Genomic DNA, 25,297 nt, shown 5'->3' on the forward strand with positions numbered 1-25,297 from the left:
AATTTTGAGGCCAGCTTGGCCAATTCAGTGAAATCCTGTCTTAAAATAAAAGGAAGGGTTGGGGAATGTAGCTCAGTGGCCAAGTGCCCGTGTTCAATCCCCAGTATCACCCCCCACCTCCAAAAGGATGGAAGTAAAATCTTCCAGGTTTTTTTATTGTTGTTTTTTTAAATGTTATCATTTACTTATTTTTTGCAGTGCCAGGGATAATTCCCAGGGCCTTCCACATACTAGGCAAGTGCTCTGCCACTGAACCACCTCCCAAGCCCAGTTTTTAATAAATTAAAAATAGAACTTCACACAACATTACATAACACATGGAGGGAGAGAGAATATGAAATAGAAATTGGTAGAGAGCTAGGATCCCAGGGAGGATGCAGGATGCTGGTGCTCTGGTGAGGAGATACACTCTGCCACACTGGCACCCTTGTGGTTACAGAAGTGGTCTTCCTTGTGGTATGTCAGCAGTCTTCAGTCTCCAGAGCAGAGAAAGCCTGACCCAGGGGCATCTTGGTGGCCACCAGAACCAGGTTTCTAGGAGAGAGTTCAGGACTGAAGATGGGCAGGATCTCAGCGTGGAAGCCTAGAAGAAAGGCAGGGCTAATCAAAAGTCTCAAGACATGTGCCAAATCCTTATCCATCCCCTTTTCCCTAAGGAGAAATAGACCCAAACAGACCCTGTTTTTAAATTCTCAGTGCTGGGATTCTTGCTTAAAATTTGTTCCAGGAAGGTACCACCGGAGGCTAATTTAGTAGGAATTTCCATTCTTTAACGACTCCACCCCACCCCACCCCACCCCACCAGTGATGACCCAGGAGCCTGGGACTAGAAGGACCAACCCCAGAACTCCAGCCCCTCACCCTGCTCCTGAAGGTAGAGCAGCCGGTCCAGCAGAATCAATGTCTCTACCAGTGGGGCCAGAAGGAGTGCCAGACTGAAGAAGGCTACCACGCGGTTCTCCTGGGCCTGGTGGGCCCGAAGTGCAGTCAGATTAAGCGGCAGTTGGGGATCCAGCCCGACTCGCTCTAACCCCCGCTGCACGTATCTGTGGAATCAGCCCAAAATGGCACTCAGTTTGGTTTTAGGAACCTTCACTTCCCACTTAAACTTTTCCTGTCCCTGATTTTTTTTTTCAGGGGGTGGGTATCAGGGATTGAACTCAGGGACACTTGATCACTGTGCCACATTTCCAGCCCTGTTTTATATTTTATTTAGAGACAGGGCCTCACTGAGTTGCTTAGGGCCTTGCTTTTTGCTAAGGCTGGCTTTGAACTCCCAATCCTCCTGCCTCAGTCTCCCAAGCAGCTGGGATTACAGGTGTGCACTACCATGCCTGACACCTGTCCCTAACATGCATTTTTAAATTGTATTTTTTTGGGGGGGGCGGACAGGGGCAGTGCTGGGGAGGACTGAACCCAGGGGTGCCTTACCACTGAGCTTCATCCCCAGCCCCTTTGTATTTTGAGACACGGTCTTGCTAACTTGTCCAGGCTGGCCTGGAACTTGTGATCCTCCTGTCTCAGCCTCTCAAGTTGCTAGGATTACAAGTGTGAGCTACCATATCCAGCCTTATCTATTTTTTTTTTTTTTTTTTTTTTTTTTTTTTTAAAGAGGTGAGTTCTTACTAAATTGCTCAGGCTGGCTCTAAACTCAGACTCGAGAGATCCTCCTGCCTTAGCCTCTTGAGTGGCTGGAACTAAAGACATTCACCATAGTGCCTGATCTAATAGGTGTAGATTTTTTGTTTTTCTTTATTTCTTTTTTTTGGTGGTACTAGGGATTGAACCCAGGGCCTCACACGTACTAGGCAGGTGCCCTACCACTGAGCTACATCCTCAGCCTTAATATATATTTTTAAATGTTTCTCTGGCTGTGAACTGATCTAATAGCAAATTGATCCAAAAACTTATTTTTTAGACAGTTTTGTCCAAATTAGCCATATTTTTAGCATTTGAAAAATAATGAAAGTTGGCCCCAGCTGTGCACACCTGTAATCTGGACACTCAAAAGACTGAGGCAGGAAGATCACAAGTTCAAAGCTAGCCTTGACAATTTAGTGAGATGCTGTCTCAAAATTTAAGTTTTTATTATTTTTCAAATTTTAAAAAAATTTAAAGGGCTGGAAATGTAGCACAGTGGCACTTGCCACTACCAGTGAGGCCCTGGATTCAATCACTTGTACCACCAAAAAAAAAAAAAAAATACAACTTTACATTTGACTGGAGTATAGCTTGGTGGTGTTTGCCTAGTAAAGCCCTGGGTTCAATTACCAGTGCTGCAAAACAAATTTTATGAACTAAGTGTGGTGGTGCATACCTATAATCCCAGCTCCTTGGGAGGCTGAGGCAGGAGGATCATGAGTTCAAAACCAGCCTCAGCAACTTATGGAGGCCATAAGCAACTTGGTGAGGCCCTGTCTCTAAATAAAAAATAAAAAGAGCTGGCTCAGTGGTTGAACACTCCTGGGTTCAATCTCCAGTACCAAAAAAAAAATTATTTTGTCTTTTTTTTCTTTTCCTTTCATTTTGGGTGGTAATGGGAATTGAAGCTAGAGGTGCTCTACCACTGAGCTACATACCCCACCCCTTTTGACTTTTCATTTTAAGACACAGTCTTGCTAAATTTTCCAGGCTGGCCTTGAATTTGTGATCCTCTTGCCTGAACCTCCTGAGGAGCCGGGGTTATAAGGGTGTGCCACTGCACCCAGCAAATGAACAACTTCTTTCAAAGAAATTTGGAGAAGTTGCCCCAGTCAGAAAACTGAACATCACTCCTCTGGGCAGAGATTTTCTTTGGATGTGCTGACAAATGGGGATCAGTTGGGAATCAGGTCTCTAGTTAGTGACCCCCCCAGCCCCCCACCGCAACCTCACTCTTCAATCTTGAGCTCATGGACCCTGGGGATCCCCTGCACCCCAGGCCGACGGAGCTCAGGCCGGGCATGTCGGATGACCATCTCCAGTGCTGCTCGGTAGCAGTGGGTTCGGAGGCCAGGGCCAGCTTTGTGTAGCCGCTCAGCATATTCCTCCAGGGCATGGCAGGCCCCCTCCCGGAGCCTGTAGGGCAGTTCATAGCCAGGCAGCCCAGCCACCCACTGACTCAGTGGGTAGCCTCCAGGATCGCTAAGCTTCATATAGCAGCAGCCCACTGAGGCCAGGGCCACCACCTGAGGGCAGCAGCAGAAGTGTCTCAGCAAGGCCACACTCAGATCCCCACAGGCATGGAGTCCTGTCAGCAGTAATCGGGCAGTGCCATGCTGTGAGTTGTCCAGTGGAAGCAGAAGCTCCTCACACAGGGCTGTGGGGTCCACCCACTGAACCACGTGGTAGGGACAGTAGCGAGGGCTGGTTTGGGCCACCTGTGGAGGCGAGACAGGACAAAGCCAGATGGAAACTTTCTTGTCCCCAGACCACTTCAGGCCACAGGAAGAGATGTGCCCCATTGTTACTTCCCTAGGAGGAATGTGGGAAACTGGACCACAGGAGAGGGCTGGACCATGAATCAAGAGACAGGATTATTAATTTTGTAAATCTTCATCTCAGACTCAGTTTTTCTTTTTTCTTCTTCTTCTTATTTGGCTGTGCTAACGATCAAACCCAGAGCCTTGTACATGCTAGATCAGGACTCTACTACTGAGATAGACCCTTAGCCTCCTCAGTTTTTGTTTTGCAATACTGGTGAGTGAACCGAGGGGCACCAGTGTAGACACTGAACTGCATCTCCAGCCCTTTCATTTATATTGAGACAGGGTCTAAGTTGCTCAGGCTGACCTTGAACTTTTGATACTCCTGCCTCAGGTTCCTGAATGTGCCACTGTACCCAGCTCTAACTGATAATAGGTTTAGTATCTGATAGGACTGGGGATGTAGCTCAGTGGTCGAGTGCTTGCCTGGCATAAACAAGACCCAGGTTTGATTCCCAGCACCACAAAAGTAGTAATAACTGACTGGCCACATCATAGGCTGTTGTGAGAAGAACATATTGGTGTGGAAAGTATTTTATTGTTTTGGGTACTAGGAACTGATTCCAGAGGTGCTTTACCACTGAGTTACAACCCTTGCTCTTTTTATTTTTTTTTGTTCTGGGGATTGAAACTAGGTGCTTTACTACTGAGCTACATTCTTAGCCCTTTTTATTTATTTTTTTAAATATACATATATATTTATATTTTAGTTGTAGCTGGGCACAAAACCTTTATTTTATTTATTTATTCTTATGTGGTGCTGAGGATCAAACCCAGTGCCTTGCACATGCTAGGCAAATGCTCTACCACTGAGCCAAAACCCAAGCCCCTTTTTTATTTTTTGAGACAATGTCTTGAAGTTGCTTAAATCCTCGCTAAGTTGCTGAGGTTTGCCCCTAACTTCCAACCCTACTGCCTCAGCCTCCCAAGTTGCTGAGGTTATAGGCATGTGCTATCACAACCAGTATGGAAAGCACTTTGTAATTATAAAGTGCCTTTGAGATGTGGGGAGGCTTTGGGGAAGGGAAAAAGAAAGCAGAAATAGGGACATTATCACCTCAAGCCTAGAAACTTAAAAGTGGGGATTCAATCTCCATGCCCAATTCTAGCCAAGTGAACTCGACTCTACTCCTGCAGTCCAGGCTGCAGTAAGGGGTAATCTACCTGTGGGTTCCTCTTCTCCTCTTTTTCTAGAGACTGAAGGAGTTCCTGGTCCAGGCGCTGGGCTCTCTCCACCAGTCTCTGATCCCCTTCAATGCTCTTCACCATCAGTCCCAGCCCCAGAGACATGAAGCGGGAGAGGTGGCCCTGAAGTCATGAAAGGGGGAGGACAGAGACAGCCCTGTTCAATGCCTTATCCACTGTTATCCTCAGTGGTCCGGACACCCATATTCCAGGCCCCACAGAAGGCTTAGATTCTGCCCTGCCTGGTGTACGGTTTCTCATCACCTAGGCTGAGGTCTGATTACCTGCCTTCTAGATGTTCTGTCCTCATGATTCATTTGTCTCACCTGGCCTGAACCCACGTCCACAACCTGGGTGCATCCTGTGAGATCACTCAGCTTCTTTACCAACTGAAAAAGGAGGAAACAAAGGTCTCCTGGCCATTGGCTCTTGACTCCCAGAGCAAACACCAGGGTAGAGTGTTTGGGTATGAGGGTAGAGGAGTCAAAGATAGAAATGGAAGGTGGATAGAGGGTGCCATGAAAGATATGAGATGGAAAACAGTAAAAGATGAGGGTCGTTCCCATCCCAGGTTTTGGCCATTTTGCTTGCCCTTCAGGTCAGTGACTCAATCTCCTCCACAGAACAAGAGCCCTGTGGTAAAGCCAAAAACAGACTGTGGAGTTGCAAAAACTGGGAATAAGAGTGATTCAGATATAGCCTGTCAACCAGTCCAGCAAAAGGATGGAGAAAAACCCCACCCAGCATGGAGATAAATATTATATCTGCTGAGGAAGGGAATTTTTAGGACTTCCAGTGCTGCATCTGAGATAAAGGGCACACACTTTTGTAACCCAGGGATTTATGAAGTACCTGGGTTCCCAAATACCATCTATATTATAGCCATCTCACCTCTCCCAGTCTTCGGATCTCATGCTGTTTCTTGGGCCTGACATGTTTCCGGAAGGGGGCTGTCAGTCGGGAGCTCTGGCTGGGGTTCTCCAGGAACTCTGAAGGGGTTTGAAAGCCAGGCGTCCGGGTAAAGGCCAGGGCATATGCTGTGGACTTCAGGGCCAGCAGGGTGAGTGGCCAAACCGACCTGTACCTGAGACAGTCCAGCCCAGGTCACCAGTGAATCACCCTATCACATTCCCAGGGCAGCAGTTTACAACCCAGGGACCCAGGAAGAGCTTTTGAGACTCTCTGAGCAATAGCCTGTTGCTGGACCCAGTGCCTTGGGTTCTCCAGCACAGGACCCCTTTAGCCCATACCTGACCACCTCCCCTTCCCCAGGCCTCCCCAGTAGCAGTGTGGCCAGCTGTGGTGGGTTCAATCCATCCAGTGCTTCCTGCCATGAGCAAGGGAGTGTGCCCCATAGGTTGTCTGTGAAAAATTCCTGCAGGAAAAGGGAAAAAGCAATCAGCAAGATAGTACACTGCTATCATTCCCATTCTCCCCTGCTCTCCTCTCCCCAGCAATAACCTGTTGTTGTATGTGCTGAACATTTGTGTATTTTTGCTCATTGATTTATTCACCATAAATTCTAGGGCTAAGTGGGGGTGCTGGCTCATACCTACAATCCCAGTAACTTGGGTGGCTGAGGCAGGAGAATCACAAGTTTGGGGCCAGCCTCAGCAGCTTAGTGAGACCCTGCCTCAAAATTAAAAAAAGGGCTGGGGATGTAGCTCAATGGTAGAGTACTATAATCACAAATCTCACCATTATGTACAACCATAATGCATCAATTTAAAAATGGAAAAACTAACATTTCATTTTAAAAGATGGTAGAGTACACTTGGGTTCAATCCCTAGTTACCACAAAATTAAGTAATTAATTCTGGGGCTTTGGGTCATGTACCAAGTTCCTAATCTAAGCTTAGAAAATACAATAGTAAAGCACAGACTGCTTCATATGGCCACTGGCTACAACCAGCAAATACCTCCTACTCTTTGGAATCAGCTCTTTCCTCAAGCCTGCTCCAGTCCCCCCAACTCCCAAGTGGTTGACATGGGCGCAGCAGCAAACACCTGTAATTCTAGCAATGTGGGAGGCGGAGGCAGAAGGATTGCAAGTTCAAGGCCAGCCTCAGCAACTTTGTGAGAACCTCAGCAACTTGGACTCTCTCAAAATAAAAAGTAAAAAGGACTGGGGGTGTAGCTTAGTGGCAAAGCACTCTCCAGTGCCAAAAGAAAAAAAACAAAACCTTTTTTAAAAAGGGAAAATTGACTCCATGATATAGTTTTTTTGTTGTCGTTGTTTTTCCTTTTTGATACTGGGGATTGAACCCAATGGTGCTACAATCTCAGGCCTCCCCACCTTTTATCTTGAGACAGGGTCTTGCTAAATTTCTTTAAGACCTCGCTAAGTTGCTGAGGCTGACCTTGAACTTGGAATCCTCCTGCCTCAGCCTCTCATGAGTATTATAGGTGTGGGCCACTTCTGGGCTTAAGGTAGATGCTATTTTAACACCCATTCTACGGATGTGGAAACTGATGTACAGCAATTAAAATTAGCCCAAATCAGAAAGCTAGTAAGTTGTGGGCTGGAGTTGTGGCTAAGTGGTAGAGCACTAGTCTGCCATGTGTGAGACCCTGGGTTTAATCCTCTGAACTATATATATATATATATATATATATATATATATATATATATACACACATAAATATAAAAAGATTTATTAACAACTAAAATATATATATGTGTGTGTATATATATACATATGTATATATAATATATATATATATATATATATTTTTTTTTTTTTTTTAAAGCTAGTAAATAGCAGAGTCAGGACTTAAAACCAATTTTACTCTTGAGTTCTTGATCTTAACCAGCCTGCTCTATTGCCTTTCTCTGGAGGAAAAACATTCCAGGCAGATCAATAACTGCAAACTGCAAAGGCCCAGATGCCTTTGTGGAACAGAAATCAGGCCAATTTGCAGTACAACAGAGTGAATGTAAGAAGAGAATGAAATCTGATGAGGATGAAGAGACAACAGGCCAGATCATATATGGCTTTTTTTTTTTTTTTGGTACCAGGGATTGAACCCAGGGGCACTAAACACTGAACCACATCCCCAGTCTTTTTTATATTTTACTTTGAGACAAGAGTCTCGCCAAGTTGCTCAAGACCTTGCTAAGTTGAACTCATGGTTCGCCTGCCTCAGCCTCCCAAGATGCTGAGATTACAGGTGTGCACCACTAACCCCAGCCATATATGACTTTATAGATAATAAAATTATTTCATCAAAGGACCTAGGAAGCAAGAAATGTCATGATACAATTTACATTTGAAAGGGAAATCTGGCTGCTTCAGTGAAGAGTTGGTTATAGAGGAGCAGAAGTAAATACAGAGAGATGTGAAGAAGTAGTTCAGGGGAGAGATGGTGGCTTTCAGGGTGATAGAAATGGATATGGAAAGAAGGAATTTAGAGTCTATTCTGAAGGTAGAGAACTTGAAGGATTAGATTGTGAATCAAGTAACTAGCTGAATAAAGGCTGGCTTTTGGATCTGGGGTCTCCTTAATTCAATGGATGCTAATGCTGTTTACATGTTATCTCATCTATTCTTCACAATGATCCTTCAGGTACAGATCCACTTTATGGTTGAAACTGGGGGTAAGAGTAAAAAAGAAGAGGAGGAGGAGGAGAAGAAAAGCCTAAGGTTAACATAGTAGAGGAGGGAAGATTCTAGTCCTAGTCTATCTGAAACCCAAGTTGAACTATCCATAAAACAAGGAATTTATTCAAAGCGTGAATGAATGAACCCATGTGTTCTTGGAACACCTCTTATATTTCTAGGAGAGTTCAACGCACCTGCGGCACTGCTCAAATGTCCATGTATTTTATTTTTATTTTTTTTGGCGGTGCTGGGGATCGAACTCAGGGACTTGTGCTTGCAGTGGAAGCACTCTACCGACTGAGCTATCTCCCCAGCCCTGTCCATGTATTTTATTGCCTTGGATTTTGAAAAGGTTAAAAAAAAACCTTAAGTATTAGAAAAAAGGGGGGAATCACTCCAGTTTTTTTTTAAATTTGTAAATGGACACAATACCTTTACTTTTTTAATTTTTATGTGCTGCTGAGGATGGGACCAGTGCCTCACACGTGCTAGGAAAGCGCTCCACCACAAAGCTACAACCCCAGCACTGAATCACTCAAATTTTAAGCTTTTCTTGTACAAAGACAAACTCATAGATCAAAAGCGAATTCTCCGAATTTTCTCCCTGTAGTGGGCACCTAGCCAACCACACGACCAGACGCACCCCGCCCACACCCCTGTGGCCTCACGATGATGTAGGCATCCAGGATGGAACGGTAGAGTGCCAGGACACGGGTGAGGTTCACAGCTAGCTGCCTCCTCTCCTCCTGAGAGAGGTCCCGGGCGGAGACACCCGGCATTCCAGGATACAGTCGGTGGCGCAGTGGGCGAGAACACGCAGTAAGGTGGGAACCAGGGTCAGAACCACGCTGGCCCAGGACCCGGGCTGGGTTCAGCTCCGAAGGCCGAACGGGAAGAGTTTCGAACTCGGTCTCGGACGCAGTTTTTCCAGGAAACCATACTGGAGTTGAAAATATGAGGTTCACCGCCCTACCGCCGACGTCACAAGTAAAGACGTCTCACTGCGCTGTGTCCGCGTCGGAGACTTGTAGGACAGGGTGACAGCACAGTGACGCCACAGACGCTTGCAGCCACCCTACGCTCACGAAGTGGGAGGGCGAAGCTCAAGGTCCCGCCCTTTCCCGTACAAGGCCCTCCCCTCCCGGAAGTGGGGCCTTGGGTTCCCGGCGCGCTGCAGTTCGGGCTTGTAGCGGCTTCTCCTTACCTTCGAGTTGTACCTCCACGGGGCTAGAGGGGCCGGGGAGCGAATCCCGCCCCCGCCCCCACCCACACCACCCCCGCCGCCACCGCCGCTGCCGCTCCTTACACACTCGGAATCATTGGCTTCGCTACCGGAAGCGGGGGCGCTGCGGGCGCGCGCGCGCCGTCCCCCAGCGCGCTCCAACCCGCGCGCCTGCCGTCCTGGGGCTCGTCGGCGCGCGCCGGTTTCCGCCTCCGGCTCGGGACGCTTCCGTTCCTAGTGTGGCCCATCTTGGAGGTAGGTATATGGGTTTGTGGGGACGATCCCCACCGGGAGGACAGTCAAAATGGGCTTACTGAGGTGGGCTCCCTCGATTGTTAATTCCCTGCCACTCAGCACCTCTGTCCTGTGGTGTCGAAGGTCTCTGCCTGGAGGACTCGGGTAAGATACGTGTGGAGATTACCTTCCCCCAAGTAGATCCGAGGGAAAAAGGTGCCTGAATTTGTGTGTCTGTTCGTGGGCCCAGGACTCAGATGCCGCCTGTGCCATACTCTTGTATCATACTCCTCGCTTGAGCATATTAGACATTGTTTTTCTAGTCGGATTACAGAACTCGCCTATTCTGGCTTCCCGGACCTCAAGCTTCGAACTCGATGGACTCTTTGGGTCCTTCTTTTCTTTAGTGCTGGGGATGGAACCCAGGCCTTCCGTCATGCTAAGCACTGCACTCTACCATTGAGTCCAGTCCTTCGTTTTCACAAATGAGAAGGAGACCTAAAAAGGTGAATGACATTCCTAAAACCGTGCGGTTGTGAGTTGTGGGGCTTCCTGGTCACACCAGTACTCCTTTCATCCTTTCATGTTACAGTTTCATTTCCCCTCTGATAAGTTGTTTTGATGTCTTCCCTCTCTTACATCTCACAGAGACTGGTCTTATCTCATTTCTTCCCCTAGGCCTATGGGTGCAGCTACCAGGATCGCTTTCTTCCCCAGGGTTTTCTGCAGCCCTTCTCATGTTGGACAATGTGATTCATCAGAGAGAGAGACCCTCCTCCTCTTCCTATCCATGAGCCACTCTTCCCAACTGCTCTCCCATCATCCACTGCCCTCATGTCTACCATACTCCTGAATCTGGATTTTGGGGGATCTCCACCCAAAAAGGCATTAGAAGGGAATGCCAAGCATCGAAAGTTTGTTAAGAAGCGCCGGCTCTTGGAACAGAAGGGCTTTCTCAATAAAAAGAAGCAGACCCCTAGCAAGGTGTCTAAGTTGCACTCAGAACCTCCAAAGAAAGGGGAAAATGTGAGAGTGGATGGCACTTGGAAGATTCCTCCCCTTTCAAGAAAGAAGACACCTGCACCCAGCACTGGGTCAGGATTGTCCCTGGATAAGAAAACTGCAGTGCCTTGGCTGACCCCTGCACCTTCAAAGAAGGTTAATTCTGTTGCAGCTAAAGTAGATTTGCTGGGGGAGTTCCAGAGTGCCCTTCCAAAGATTAAGAGCCACCCAACTCGCTCCCAGAAGAAGGCCCCCCAGAAGAAGAACCCTCCTCAGAACAATGCCACACAGAATTCCACCAGAAATCACTTAGAAAATAAGTGCTCTGGAGCATCCCAGAAATTGCCAGGGAAGATGGTGGCAATTGACTGTGAGATGGTGGGCACAGGACCCAAAGGGCATGTTAGTTCCTTGGCTCGATGTAGCATTGTCAACTATGATGGAGATGTGCTTTATGATGAGTACATCCTTCCCCCCTGCCACATTGTGGACTACCGAACCAAATGGAGCGGAATCTGCAAGAAGCACATGGTGAATGCTACACCCTTTAAGATTGCTCGGAGCCAGGTGAGAGGCATGGGTCTTGATGGTGACAACGAGGTGGGTGGGGAGAGTCAGACATTTTTTTCCCCATGGTACTGGGGGTATGAACCCAGGGGGTACTGTACTACTGATCTACATCCCCAACCCTTTTTGTGTTTTATTTTGAGACAAGTCCTTGTTGAATTGCCCAGTATGGCCTTGAACTTGTGATCCTCTTGGCTCAGCCTCCTTGAGTAGCCGGGATGACAGGTGTGTGCCACCACGCCTGGCTGTCCAAAATCTTCAGGAAACACTATTACTAGGAAAATGTTAAAGGACTGTGGAGGGAGAGAGAAAAGTATCAGATGGTTTAGAAAGCTCATATTGGTGTAAGGAGGGTGGGAAGTAATGTACGATTAGGTAGTAAAACAGATTTCACTATCAAGACCTATTTTAGTTATCCAGAGGGATTGACCTGGTGACTGGAGTATGCTTAGAGAAGTAACAGCTGGTGATGAAACTGAGCAGAGCAGCAGGCATGAGGGTCAGGAAAGAGTGCTATTGGGGAATGCCTTATAGAATTGGAGTCTAGATTGAGAGAAGAGAAGCATAGAGGGCTTCCCAAGCAAAAAGTAGCCTGGGAGCCGGGTGCAGTGACACATGCCTTTGATTCCAGTTAATTCTGGTGACTGAGGCAGAGGGATCCCAAGTTTGAGCCAGCCTGGGCAATAGTGGTAGAGCGTTTGCCTAGCATAAGTGAAGCCTTGGGTTCAATCCCGAGTATCACGAAAAGAAAAGAAAAAAAAAAGTAGCCTGGAACAGTGTGTAAAGTGTTGGTAGGGGAGGGCAGAAAGCCGTTAAAAGAGTCAAAGCTTAGGTGTATAAAAGAGACAGGTGGCCTGTGCTGAAAGGCATGAAAGACACACAGTCAGTACACAGGTGTTTTCATCTCACTCATTCAGCCAACTTATTCATTCTAGTGCTTTGATGGATTTTGAGAGCACAATAAGAAACAAAAAAGGAGACTGAGCTGGGAAAGGTGAAGGAAAAAAAAGAGTGAAAGATTCACTTGTGCTGGGCCCAGTGGCGCACGCCTGTGATCCCCGTGGCTTTTAGGCTGAGACAGGACAGTGAGTTCAGAGCCAGCCTCAGCAATGGCGAAGCGCTAAGTAACTCAGTGAGACCCTGTCTCTAAATAAAATACAAAATAGGGCTTGGGTTGTGGCTCAGTGGTTGAGTGCCCCTCGGTTCAATCCCTATCCCCCCCACCCTCCCTCACCGTCCCCGCCAAAAAACAAAACAGATTCAGCTGCTTGGGAGTCCACCAGAGGGTGCCCTTGGTCCATTTTGCAGTTTTAGGTTCCTGCTTTGTTACAATAATTCCTTAAATGCCAGAGGAGTTGTTGGAGGAGGTTCATCAGAGGTCAAGCAGCCGGTTATTAGACAAGACTTGGGAGAAGGAGTTGAAGGACATCCTCTTCACAGGGGCATAGCTGAGCAAAGGCTTTGGAGAGGGAGAAGATGGATCTTAGACAAAAAATTGTCTCAACTTTAATGAGGTCTAATGTTGAAGTATATATGAAATAAAGGTGGTAAACAGGAAGCTGCCAAGAGCACCAAATACTCAGTTAATTGGACTGCCTCTGGTTTTCATCATAAAGCACTTCCCTGGTGACCAGGCTGGGGTTACAAAACTAAGGTATGTTCGTTGAGTGTGGCTTCTTTGAGGGAATCTTCTTGGAAGGCCCCGCAGCACTGTTGCTTTTGTTCACAGTCTGTGTGGAACCCCATTTGGGAATGACCTTCAGAGCCCACAGCATATTCATTGATTGTTGGTAGTGTGTCTTCGTGCTTTAAGATCCTGAAATGGTGAGAAGTTATTTGATTCCAAGACTAGTGTAAGTAAGGTTTTCTCTGCAGCTGTAGTTTATGGTGGTTTTGTTTGTTTGTTTGAAGCCAAGGATGCTTTACCACTTAGCTACAATCCCCATCCCTTTTTATTTTTTTATTTTGAGACAGGGGTCTCACTAAGTTGCCTAGGCTGACCTGGAATTTGTGATCTTCCTGCTTCAGCCTCCTAAGTTGTTAGTATTATAGGGGTGCACCACTGTGCTTGGCAATTCTTAAATCTTTTATAGAGGTAGTTCTTTTTTTTTTTTAAGAGGTAGTTCTTTGAGAGTGATGGAAACCAGACTGTCTTCTCCCCAAAGCAACCATACTTATCTATTTGCCTTTACTCTGGGGGCTTCTGTGACCTCTCTGGAGCCCATCTTTGGTTTCATGGGTCTCATTCATGTGTATTTCAGGAGAAAGAAAATCTGTAGGAGAGAGCATTTAAGGATGGGGCAGATGGGCCATAGTAAAAAGAAACCAGAGGGAGTTGGGCACAGTGGTGCATGCCTGTAATCTTAGCAATTTGGGGAGGCTGAGGCAGGAGGATCCCAAGTTTGAGCCAACATGGGCAACTTAGCAAGACCCCATCTCAAAATAGAAAAGAAAAAGGTCTGGGGAATGTAACTAAGAAACCAGAGGAACCAGTGGTCATGTTGGACTTCCTGGGTATAGGACTCCAGCTGAGTCTTCTTTCTTCCCATCCCCTTTCACTCCTATTCCAGATCTTGAAGATAATCTTGGGAAAGATTGTGGTGGGGCATGCCATCCACAATGACTTCAAAGCCCTGCAGTACTTTCACCCCAAGTCCCTCACCCGAGACACCTCTCAAATACCCCTCCTCAACCGGAAAGCCAATTGCCCGGAGAATGCCACCATGTCTCTGAAGCGCCTCACCAAGCAGCTGCTACATCGGGACATACAGGTAGCCTCTCCCTTGGTGCCACCCCTTCACACATATCTTGGGTGCACTGCAGGCTGTGACCACAGAAGTGCTCAGGCTGCAGAGCTCCAAATGGCTTCTCTGATGGGGGGAGCTTTGGGGTAAGGGGCCCAGTAGTCTCTCCCATCTGTACATAGAGATAGTAATTCCTGTGGATAATAACTCCTACTTCATGGAATGTTCCAGATGGTACTTTGGAAAAGGAAAAAATGTTCAAAGTGGCTATAAAACCCTAAACAAAAGGAAGAAAGCAGGTAGTGGTCTAAAAGAATAAGGAGCTGGGTGTGATGGCACACAGTGTAATCCCATCTCCTGGGAGGCTGAGGGAGGAGGAACACAAGTTCAAGGCCAGCTTCTGCAATTAAGCAAGACCCTGTCTAATTAAAAAAAAAAAAAAAAGGGGAGTGCTGGAGGTGCTGCTCAGTGTGCTCAGTGGTAGACATCCCTGGGTTCAGTCCCCAGTACCAAAAAAACAAAAGAACATGAAGCTAAGGACTACTCAGATATTTTACATGCTCAGCATTCAGGGAGGGATGGTCACCCAGAAGGCGACTGTGGACATATGTCATATAGAGAGCAGTTAAGGAACTAGGGAAGGTAGAAGACCTATCTTTGGTCTGGTATGACTCCTCTATAGAACTTAGAGTAATATGGCATACACATGCTGCCATATTACTCTAAGTTCTATAGAAGGTAATGCCTTTGTAGAGGTAGACAGTAGCAAGAATTTCCTGGGAGTTGAATCCCTGAAATTAGATAAAGAGAAGGGACCCTCCAGAGTTGTGTCTTTGCAGCCCACTAACTGTAGAAGAAACGGCATGGAGTGGCAGGGCAAGGGGCAGAATCCACTAGGAAGTAAAGAAACTATTCTTGTGGCCTCATTCTCTTCTCTTTCTCCCTGTTTAGATCGGGAAAGGTGGACATTCCTCTGTGGAAGATGCCCAGGCCACCATGGAGCTGTACAAGTTGGTTGAAGTTGAGTGGGAACAACACCTGGCCCAAAATCCCCCAAAAAACTAGCAACTGTGGGGAGACAGAGGCAACATCCAGGAGAAACAGGGCCGCAGACCAACACCTGCCTCTTCTAGCTTCACATCTGCAGAAGCTAGACCTGTTGGGGAGAGACACTGTACCCCAGGCTTAATACCCATTGAAATTTCAACTCAGCTCTTGTGTCCTGTATCTGGTTAAGTGTCCCATGGAAGTGGGAAACCTTCATGTCAGATTCCAGCCCGAGACTGCTTACTTTAAATGGTGCTAACCACGGGTCCCAGGATTCTTTGTGCCAGTCAGACTTTTTGATTTCCAGGACAGGGCATACTGGGGAATGTAGTTTCCTACATTGCCTTATCACTAGGTAGCCATATGTCTCTTGTATTTTGGAGATGGGTTGGGGGATTGCCCAGGTTGGCCTCCAACTCCTGGGCTCAAGCAGTCCTCCTACTTCAGCTTCCTGAGTAACTGGGAGTGTAGACCTGTGCTACCATGCCCAGCATTTTTTATCCTCACATAATTAACAGCATCCCTTTTACTTTCAAAAGTATCCTAATTGGATACTGGAGTGTATGGTCACGTTACATATCCAAGACTCTGCTCTGGTTCAGAGTCTGCATCCAGCCTGCCAGGATATCACCTGCCAACTTCAAGAAGAGTCACTATTAGTGATGTTTTGTTCTTAAGGTTAGAAGGCAATGAGGTAAGAGTATAACTTAGAAATCAACTTTTCTGATTTAGGAAAAGGAGTCTCTTACCTAAAATAGTAGAGGATTTATTTAATTTAGGTTCTACTTGGAAGATTGAAAATGGATTTACGTGGTTTTAATGTTTTCAGTTTTTGTTTTGTTTTTTGTTTTTAGTCTTTTACCTTACTAAACCAAACCTCTAAAATTCAGATGATCTCTTTGATAAATTTTTACAATGGAAAACAAATGTGTGGTCATTTCATTTCTTTCCACTTTTCCAGTGCTGGGGATTAAACCCAGGGCCTTGTGCTTAAAAGACAAGCAAGCACTTTACCAACTGAGCTATATTCTCAGCCCTCTTTCCCCCATTTTTGTGGTGCTAGAAATTGAACTGTGCCTCACAGGTGCTGGGCAAACACTATACAAACTGAGCTACATCCCCAGCCTGGTGGGTTTTTTTGTTGTTTGTTTTTTACTTCACGTTACATGTCATTGTCATAGGTACTATGGCATTGTATAGTTCTTTGAGGGGTCCCAGGGTCTTTGTGGGTGACACTGAGGCCTTTGTCTGCTGGAAGTCATGGAGAAGTCTTGACCAAGCCTTAGTGTGTAACCCAAGTGATACACATGGTACCTTGTCCTCATCACTACCACAAATCAACCAGCACACCTAAAATGACACCTCACCCATGTGAACATCCTGACATGGAGGGTGCATGACCAGGAGAGAGGTAGTGAATGATTCAGTGGGCATGAGTGGGGGGGACGGAGTGGGGGAGGAAGGATGCTTGGTGACGCCAGCCTGGTCGCTGCTGGCAGCTCTTCCTGGTGATACACACCCTCATCTTGGGAAGGTGAGTCACGGGTCTGACCTCGTGTCCGGGATTACTGTCTGCATTCTGTCTTGAGAGAATGCAAGACTCCACATTAGACAACCAGGACTTGTGCCTTCTTGAGAAGCTGGTCTGATTCCAGGGGCCAGAGATACAGTCAGGACTCCCTGTAGAAGGGAACTTGCTGCAACCAAACTAGACCCAAGATAGTCTGGTTCTTGTGTCCTGCACTAACAGGATCCACTTGCACAGGCAGCAGTAGGATCTGAGCAAGTTGGTTCCCGTGAGGCCTAACATGTAATGTCCATAACTTCACAGAGGGATGCCAGGCACCATTTACACAGCTCTAAGTGGGAATGATCCAGGAAGGCCACACCAAAACCTAGAACACACATGGTGGTCAGCAAACTGGGAGTCTTAACATTAGTCTTCAAGATTCTTGTCAGCTGAAACAAAACTGGCTTTGTTTGTGTCATGGTAAAGTAGTAACCATCTTTTATGCCCCACCCACCACCCACCCCATGTGTAGAAAGGCATCTGGTTTCTTACGCGTACCCTGTTGGAAAGAGTTTAATCTACTTGTGCTCACCAAGAACCTGGGAGACCAGACACCTCATAGAATTTAATTGTTCATCCTCAGCAAACTCTGGTCAGAGTCCACTTTACCTTGTGAGGGCGCCTGGGAATCTACTATATTTTAGTCCCCTTCCTTTTCTGTCACTCTGCCCAGGGTCATGACTTCATCCAGGCCCTATTGTGGATTGCTGTCTGAATGTCAATCTGCAAGTCCTGTCTGCCTTATGCTGTCAGAGGACGGAATATTCAGGACAAATCCAAGCTCTCAGTAACAGCATGATTAATTTCCATAATATAATAAGGTTTTTTTTTTTTTTTTTCCAATACTGGGATTGAACCCAGCAGTGTTTTACAACTGACCTACATCCCCAGCACTTTATATTTTTTATTTTGGCACAGGGTCTTGCTAAGTTGCCAAGGTTGCCTCCAACTTGTGAACCTCTTGCCTCAGCTTGCTGAGTAGAATGACAGGCTGGGATGATAGGTGTGTGCACCACTTCTGGCCTATATGAGGTTTTCTAGTGCTCAAAGAGTCTTTGTTACAAATGAGAGTGGGAAAAGAGTGTGAGAGTCATATCACACATATTTGCTAAACTCCATTTAACAAATTGGTTCTCAAAAGGGTAAAGGGACAAGTGTTTGGGATGGCCTTACCCAATCCTCTACCTGAAGAACCTCTGATCTATCAGCAAAGGCTCCAAGGAGAAATCATTTGATCCAAGTTTAACAGATGATTAGAGCTGACAATGGGAAAGAGCAACGGTACTGTAATTAGGATCTTGCCTCAAGGCACATTAGTCCAAGTTCAAATTCAGAGACAAATGTGTGAATGCAGTGTGCCAGGTGTACATATGAATGCCTATATATAGTAGGTAGTACAATATCCTTTTATATTTCACAAAGCACTTAACTTACCCTATACTACAGTACAAGTCCACCAGCTAGGCATGGTGGCACACCTGGAATCCCAGTGGCTCAGGAGGCTGAGACAGGAGGATCTTGAGTTTAAACCCAGTCTCAGCAACTTAGCTATGCCCTAAGCAACTCAGTGAGACACAGTCTAAAGAAAGAAAGGGCTGGGGATGTGGCTCAGCTCAGTGGTTTGCCCCTGGGTTCAATCCCTGGTACGTGGTACAAAAACAAAGTCCACCAAACCACATAGCTTAACAGCAGGGTGTGTTGCACGAATACTGGTCTCCAAGTTTGATTTTGCCACTTAATAAGCTTGTTTTATGGAGGAGGTATGGTATTGTGGATTCAATTCAGGGGCACTTTGTCATTGAAACACATCTCCAGTCCTTTTTTAATTTTTTAGAATTTTATTTTATGGATAAAGAGTTAGCATGTTCTCTTTCATTGAGAAGCTATCCTGGTCCTTTTGGAAACAGGGCCTTGTTAAGCTACCCGGGAAAGCCTTGCACTTATAATCCTCCTGCTGGGATTACAGACCTGTGCCATTGCACCCAGCAGCTGCACTGGTTTTTGTGGTATTGCCCTTTTGCTCTTTCATCACTTAGCTGTGGGGACTTCCTGGTTTTCTCTCTCTCTTTTTCTTTACCTTCTAGTCTTATTCGGGGCACCATCAACTCTATGCTTTCTTCGAAAGGATGTATATATGGGCTGAAGCTTGGTGGTAGGGCACTTGCCTAGTATACACGAGGCTCTGAGTTCAATCCCTAGCACCACACACACATAAAGATTTATATAATACACAGAATTTTGAGAGGTGGGGGAGGGTGTTGGGAGAAAGAAGGTACTTTTAAGAATCTGGCATGGAAAGACAAGCACACCTTAATCCTCTTTAAAGCTCAACCAAATTCCATTCTGAAGTGTTTAAGAACAATGTTTTGGAATCCGACAGACCCAGGACAGCACATGGAAAGCTTTTGCACAGTGGAGGACACTGAATAAGTGCCACTCTCCCAGGCCAGTGCCTATGACCAACCCTGCCCTGACCTGTCAGAGCACCCAGCAGCTTTAGCAATGTACATCCTCTGGCACCCCTAGGCACAGCAGCTCCTCAAAAGCCAGGCCCTTCACTCTCTTCTACCCTGTGGAATCCTGCTTGGTCGCTTCTTTGGAAGGATTCCATGATTAGGATCCAAATCATAACCAAAGGAGGAAGAAGGCAAATGACTGCCTGTGCCCTGGGAGCTGGGGAGGGAGAGGGAGCCCACACCCAGGACCCACAGAAGCCAGAGGCAGATAATCCAGCCTGGCAGCTCTAGACACGGGCTGGGCTGGCAGAGTGGGTATTTCTTGGGAAGGTTTTCTGAAGGGTGAAAGGGTGGATCTGGGGGACAGAAATTGAGCTATGACTGGGGAAAGGGCTTGCTCTTGGACTAGGTTCATGTACGTGTGTACACACACACACACACACACATACACACAAACACACACACACACACAAACACACACACACACACTCCAAGGCAGGAGCTGCCTTCTCCCAGCTGGAATCAACTTCCTTGTGTTCCTGGGAACCTAGCATCTGGAGGGTCAGGGAGTATATGAGACTTAGCCCATGGGGACCACAAGTGCCCAAAAGCAACAAGAAAGTTGCCCCACTGAATGTCCTGTCCCCAGAATGGCTTTGTTTGTAGGCCAGTTAGTGTGGCTCTAAGGGAAGACTGACTAACAAATTTGTTAGATCATCTGGAAACCTGGCACTCACAGTCCCTGAGCTCTGGGATTTGGGAGGTGTGAGACCATGGCAGTGAGGCTGGCAGCTATGAAATCCAGGAATTGCTGGCTTCACTGAAACCTCAGGAATAAGTCCTGTGGATCCTCAAGTTCCAAAGTTCCGGAGTACACAGCTTGCTCCAGGTTGGTGGAGTCACAGGTGGTGGAGAATGGGGGTCTTGGGGGTCTTGGGGAATCAGTGCAGCGTGCTCCTAAGCCTGGCTAACTGAAATCCACAGGCCTCAGGCTCAGAGCCCTCTGGGAATCTGGGCCGCCTGGAGCCCTGGTGGATGGGATGGGGTAGGAGTACTGGGTAGGGGGAGCCAGGGATACTGTTCCATCTCTTTTCCTTTGACAGCTGACATTTTCCAGAGCTGGCACCGGCAGGGGAAAGGAAATCAGAGCTTCCCACCTCACACATCTTTTTCCCATTTTGTTTGAGCTGCCCAGAGAAAGCCATTAGGTCTAGGTCAGTCTGGGCCTCCCCTGCCTGCCCATCTCTCTAGCTTTGCTAGAAGGAGGGGTGGGTGGGGGTCAGGGGAAGGACAAGGCCCTAGCCTGGCTAAGAGGCCAGACCCTGAACTCTTGTATCCCTTCTTTTCCCTGCCTCTTAAAGATGGTAGGGTCTGGGCAGGGAATAGGAATCTGGGCCCCTGGGGTGCCCTCCCTTATTCTGCTTAAATCCTCTGTACTTCAGACTGCTTCTGGGGAGTCTTGCCCTCTGACCCTAAGATAAAGGCCTATGAGCAGCTAGGCCTGGGTCTGCTCTGCAGCAGGAAGGGCCTGGGGGTTAGGGATACTGCCCTTATTACCCAACTCCTGGGAATTCATTCTCCTTCCAGAAACCACCAGCCAGTCTGGTTGGGGAATAAGTTGCTGGGTCCCCTTGTCTGCAGAAAACTGCATTTGGAGACTTGAGAGAAGCAAGAAGTAGGAGCCCTAAGGAACCCTAGAGAAGAGTTCTACCCAAGCTGGCTGACCTCCCTCTAGAGGCTGACCTGTCACCCCTTCCTACCCTGTCCCCAGGGACAGTGACTCCAATATCCTTTTTCTGTTCCCCATCCAGAATTTCAAAATCCAGAGCTTGACCCCCACTTAGTCCTCTTCCCTGGAAGGACTTTGCCCATCTCCCTTCCTTCTGTCTCTTTGCTCTTTAATTCCAGAATCTGGGCCCTATGCCCACCAGCCTTCATCCCCTCCCCCATCTCTTCTTCCTCAATTCCACATCATCTCAGTGCTGCACGGGATGGGAGCGTCCCCAGATCCTCGATCTTTCTCCATTTCCCATCCTCAGAGGATGGAAGCATCTTGGGCAGAAATGGCAGCTGGGCTGCAGGCTGTGCATCTTTTTCATGGCTGGCTGCTTTTCCCAGGTGCCATGAAAACTCCAGTGTTCAGGCTGCCAAACTTGCCATGGTTCCAAACTTGACCCTCTTGCCCTGGGCTTCCAGGGGTTAAGGGGCAGAGGTTGGGAGTGGCAAAACGGGTCTGGCCCTAGAAACTGGATCTTAAAGTCAAGCAGAGTTTAACTGCAGGTCACACTCTCCATCCAGGGGACTGAGTCTCAGTCCAGACATGTCCTTACCCAGTGCATCCCCACCTCCTCCCTCTCTCTTCCCTAGGCTTAGCCAGCCCAGCCCAGCCCCGAGGAGAGCGTTGGCAGCTGGGGCTGGGAAAGAAGTACCAGAGCCAAGAACAACAGAGGCTCCGCCTGGGTGCTGCGCAGACCCTCTCCTGGTTGCACTGCAATCCCTCCTTAGTACAGTCAAGCTTTCTCCTCCCAGTCTATGATGCTGACCCTACTAAGCCACACTTGCGTCTCTTTGTCAAGTTCCAGGCTGGCCCTGAGGTCACCGGCATCCCCTGTCTTTGGGTTGAGCTTTCTCTTTCCTCGGGTCACTCATGATTTTCTGCCTTCACCCTCCCTAGTTCACAGGATCTGTCTTCTGTACCGAAATGTTTCTAGGAAATGAGTTGCCTCCTTTCTAGGTCTCTGACCCTGTCTTCCAGCTTACACTTCCTGTCACTAGAGACTTTTTTGGTCTAACTCCCATCCATTCTGCTTTGACGGCAGTTTCCTCTAGGGGAAAAATCATAGCCTGAATTCACATTTGAAAGAGCTGGGTTCCTGAACCCAAATGTGACACAGGGCATGGTGGCATATGCCTGTAATTCCAGTGACCTAAGGAGGCTGAGGCAGGAGGATCATGAGTTCAGACCCAGTCTCAGTAAAAGAGAGGGACTAAGCAACTCAATGAGACTCTGTCTGTAAATAAATACAAAATAGGGCTGGGGATGTGACTCAGTGGTCGAGTGCCCCTGAGTTCAATCCCTGGTACCAAAAATAAATAAATAAAAATAAAATTTTAAAAAAATTAAAAGGGGTATGGGCATGTGGATGCAGCTCAGTGATAGAGAGCCCCTGGATTCAATCGCCAGAATTAAAAGAGAGAGAGAGAGAGAAAGAAAGAGAGAGAGAGAGAGAAAGAGGGCAACACTCCCCTCTTACAAAGGGCCAGAGCAGACTGGGCAACAGAATGCTAGAGTCTGTGCTCAGGCTGAGTGGAAGCCTCAGGACTCAGGGGGCCAGGAGACAGCAACCATCTTGTCCCAGCGGCTCCCAGACTTCCCTATCTTCTGTAAAAGTTCTGCTTTCTTTGCTGGCCCTCTTGGCTGAGTGGCAAAACCCCAGGTGTCCAGCCCCACCTAAGTTTGATTTCTACCTGAGTCTCAGCCAGCAAACCCTCTGACCCAGCAGATGCAGTAACACTGCTGGGGTGAGGCTCTCTGCAAGTGCTGACTTTGGCCAGAGAATCTCCTCCGTCCTGGTTGGGGGTGTGGGTGGGGGCTTCATGACTCTCCCACTCTTCCCATCTGCAGTTCACCCTTCCCTTCCTAGTGCTGAGCTGGGTGGTCCCTCTCCTCCCACCCAGACTCAAGGGAGCGCTGGAGAGGGGTGGGGGCAGCTCCTTTTAGAAGCTATGTACCCCTCAATCTTATACACATCTACCCCTACACACACACTCCTCACCCTGTCCATTGCCATTCCTGCTGGTCGGTGCAAAACTGGCAAAACTTTCTTCCTAGCCACATTACAATGGAACAAAGCTCCAGAATGTCCCTTTCCTAACCCTCTCAAGCTTGTTCTGTTTCCTCGCCACTCCACTCCCATCCTGCCTCTGCTACCCCAGCTTTTCTCATCAACTTTGTACCCTTCCCCCAACTTGAGTTTCCAAATTCCTGGGGGAGCCCCAACAGGGGTATGATCAAGGCTCCTAGAAAGGGGGAAGGGTCGCCTGGGGCAGATCTGCAGCAGATTTGGTCTTAATTAAAAGGCCAGCGACACTGGGAAATTCCTTCTCCTTATTGATCCCAGCGGGAAATTAAAACCAGTTGCTTGTGACTGAGTGGCTGATGCTGGTCACCATTCCTCCCCATCGCCTGGTTCCAAGCCCCTGCCCCTTGCCCCTGGACTCACCCATCCATCTCTGTTAGCTTCCTCTCCCAGTCCCCCCACCTCTTTCATCACCCATTCCTCAATATCCCCCAATCCCCTTCCCCAGCATCTGCCCTAAATACCTTCCCATGCCTCCTGCTCCCCTGGGGGTGACAGGGCTGCTAGAGGCTGAGACCTCCAACTAGTCAGCACCCTGCGCTGGACCTTCTACCCTCCTCCCTCAGTCAGGGTTGGGGTGCTGGGGCTGGAGCTCAAGCCCAGAGCTGCCAAACCGCAAACACTCACATCTGGAAAGAATTCCCCTCCCAGCCCGACTTCTCTTTGTCTCACTTCTGTCTCTTTGGAAATCCTGGCCAGTTGGCTGGTTGCGGGGAGAGGGGAAGTGAAGGGAGGGGAGTGGGCCCAGGCCTCCCTGCCCCCACCTCAGAGCCCCTCCTCTGACTCCAGCCTCCCCAGTATTCTCAGCCAAGCCATCATGTCTGTGCTCCCCTGTGCTAGAGTGAAGGGACCAGAGGATATACCTGCAAGGGTTAGCCATCCTTGGGGTGAGGTTTTGGTTGTTTGTCTTTGCCATACTGGAGATGGAACCTATGGACCCCAGCATGCTAGGCAAGGGCTCTACCACTGAACTACATCCCCAGCCCTGGGGTGAGGTTTCAACATCCTCAGTCACAAGGCTTGCTGCCCGTGCGCAGAAGGCTAGACTCTTCCAGCTGGGGACTTAAGGTGGCTATAGTGGTCGGGAGTGCAGTGGAGATGAACAGAATGACCTTGGGAGAGACGGAGAGGAGTGAGGGGAAAGGAGGGGCAGCAGGAGTCTGGTTTCGCCATGTTCCCTCCTCCACTCTGTCCTCATCCCTTTGGCTAGGAGCCTGATTTCACTGTCAGAACCTAATCCCCCTCCCTCCCTTTACCTACAGCGACGCTGAGCAGGGAGGATGGGGGAGGAACTCGGTTCTGCCTGCAACCCCAGCCCTAAGCCCTCCCCAAGGCCCCCTTCCTTCCACCACCTCTGCTTTGTCTGTCTTTTCAGAAGCCCAGACACCACCTCACCCCTGAATCAGCTCTCCCAAACAGAACCGGGACCCCTAAAACCAGGCTGAAGAGACCCCTCCTTCAAATCTGCGGGTTGATTGGCTACTGCGGGGGCGGGGGGGCCCGCCAGCTAGAAGTCCTTTCCGCACTGAAACCTCCATCCCTCCCACTGCAGGCAGCCCGGTTGCCTTAGTTTTCAACACACCTTATAGTGACAGAGATCCTTCTATCCCAGAGGCCTGATCCCCAGAACATTGAAAGACCAAACTAAATCTTTCAGCCCCTCTCCTCTGGTTCCATTTCTCCCATCTCCTCCCCAGCCCCCGCCAAAGCCCCCTGGTCCCTAAGACTGTTCCTGGGTCCTATGGGTAAGGACTGCGAGTTCTGACAGCCTTCCTGCTCCACCCTTGGCCACGCTGGCAAGGAGGGGCCAGTCAGGGACCTAGGGCTGTGACCGTTTGTGGGGTTTTTCGTCCCGCCTTAGAGCTGGAGAGCAAGTCCTGGAAAAGTGGGGTGTGTGGGGAGCGGGGTGCAAGCAGTCGGGCAACGAGCGCCGCAGGGCCCTTGGGCGATGGAGGAGGGGAAGGTTCTTCCCGCTCTGGGGACTGCACCGGGTCCCGCTCAGCTCCTCTGCGGTTTCCGGTCTCGGGTCTCGCTGCCAGTCTCCGAGGCTCCGCGTCTGATCTGCAGTTCTGTTTCTCTGTCTTGCGGCGCTCTCCAGGGGTCTCGCCCACTACCACGAGGGTCTCCGCGGGAAGCTGTGCCCCACACCCCACCTTTGATCTCCCACTTCAAAGTCGTTCACCAAGGGGCCGCCTCTCCTTCCGCCAGTTTTACAGCTCAGAATGGTGACACCTGAGACCCTACTCCGCCCCCTTCCTGGGCACCCAGGTTTTTTCTCCAACATAGGTGGCAGCGCGATTCTCCCGGGCTCTGCGCCTCTGTCTGGGTCCCCCCTTCCCTGCCC

At 48.5% G+C, this 25,297-nt stretch overlaps 2 protein-coding genes across 6 annotated transcripts; one reads left to right on the forward strand and one right to left on the reverse strand.

Annotated features, from left to right (window-relative positions):
* Positions 1–254: 254 nt before the first annotated feature.
* Positions 255–9,357, reverse strand: Mettl25b (methyltransferase like 25B). 2 transcript variants are annotated; one of them, XM_047548445.1, is made up of 8 exons: positions 8,920–9,357; positions 5,900–6,024; positions 5,541–5,733; positions 4,976–5,038; positions 4,635–4,772; positions 2,875–3,365; positions 862–1,046; positions 255–583 (listed from the first exon to the last, which is right to left on the reverse strand). In XM_047548445.1, the coding sequence occupies exons 1-8, from the start codon at positions 9,028–9,030 to the stop codon at positions 462–464; spliced, it is 1,428 nt and encodes a 475-aa protein (XP_047404401.1). In that variant the 5' UTR covers positions 9,031–9,357; the 3' UTR covers positions 255–461. The 2 variants fall into 2 exon arrangements, with proteins under 2 accessions (XP_047404401.1, XP_047404396.1); XM_047548440.1 differs by having other exon boundaries at positions 2,875–3,359; positions 4,629–4,772; positions 8,920–9,354.
* Positions 9,358–9,405: 48 nt separating this feature from the next.
* Positions 9,406–15,988, forward strand: Isg20l2 (interferon stimulated exonuclease gene 20 like 2). Of its 4 annotated transcripts, none has more exons than XM_047548462.1 (5): positions 9,406–9,728; positions 10,115–10,213; positions 10,386–11,276; positions 13,847–14,047; positions 14,972–15,988. In XM_047548462.1, exons 3-5 carry the CDS (start codon positions 10,542–10,544, stop codon positions 15,083–15,085), a joined length of 1,050 nt encoding a protein of 349 aa, XP_047404418.1. In that variant the 5' UTR covers positions 9,406–9,728; positions 10,115–10,213; positions 10,386–10,541; the 3' UTR covers positions 15,086–15,988. The 4 variants fall into 4 exon arrangements, with proteins under 4 accessions (XP_047404418.1, XP_047404407.1, XP_047404435.1 ...); XM_047548471.1 differs by lacking the exon at positions 9,406–9,728 and adding an exon at positions 9,855–9,872; XM_047548451.1 differs by lacking the exon at positions 10,115–10,213.
* The last annotated feature ends 9,309 nt before the right edge of the window (positions 15,989–25,297 follow it).

The sequence above is a fragment of the Sciurus carolinensis genome, chromosome 1, assembly GCF_902686445.1.
Source record: "Sciurus carolinensis chromosome 1, mSciCar1.2, whole genome shotgun sequence".
NCBI lineage: Eukaryota > Metazoa > Chordata > Mammalia > Rodentia > Sciuridae > Sciurus > Sciurus carolinensis.

What these genes read in the sequence shown, in the direction of transcription:
- Isg20l2 (XM_047548462.1), top strand. Translation starts at nt 10,542, where the DNA reads ATGTCTACCATACTCCTGAATCTGGATTTTGGGGGATCTCCACCCAAA. An exon ending in TTAAGATTGCTCGGAGCCAG is followed by an intron (nt 11,277 to 13,846) that starts GTGAGAGGCATG and finishes CTCCTATTCCAG; the next exon opens with ATCTTGAAGATAATCTTGGG. An exon ending in TGCTACATCGGGACATACAG is followed by an intron (nt 14,048 to 14,971) that starts GTAGCCTCTCCC and finishes CTCCCTGTTTAG; the next exon opens with ATCGGGAAAGGTGGACATTC.
- Mettl25b (XM_047548445.1), bottom strand. Translation starts at nt 9,030, where the DNA reads ATGCCGGGTGTCTCCGCCCGGGACCTCTCTCAGGAGGAGAGGAGGCAG. An exon ending in AGATCCGAAGACTGGGAGAG is followed by an intron (nt 5,039 to 5,540) that starts GTGAGATGGCTA and finishes CTCCTTTTTCAG; the next exon opens with TTGGTAAAGAAGCTGAGTGA. An exon ending in CATGAGCTCAAGATTGAAGA is followed by an intron (nt 1,047 to 2,874) that starts GTGAGGTTGCGG and finishes CTGATTCCACAG; the next exon opens with ATACGTGCAGCGGGGGTTAG.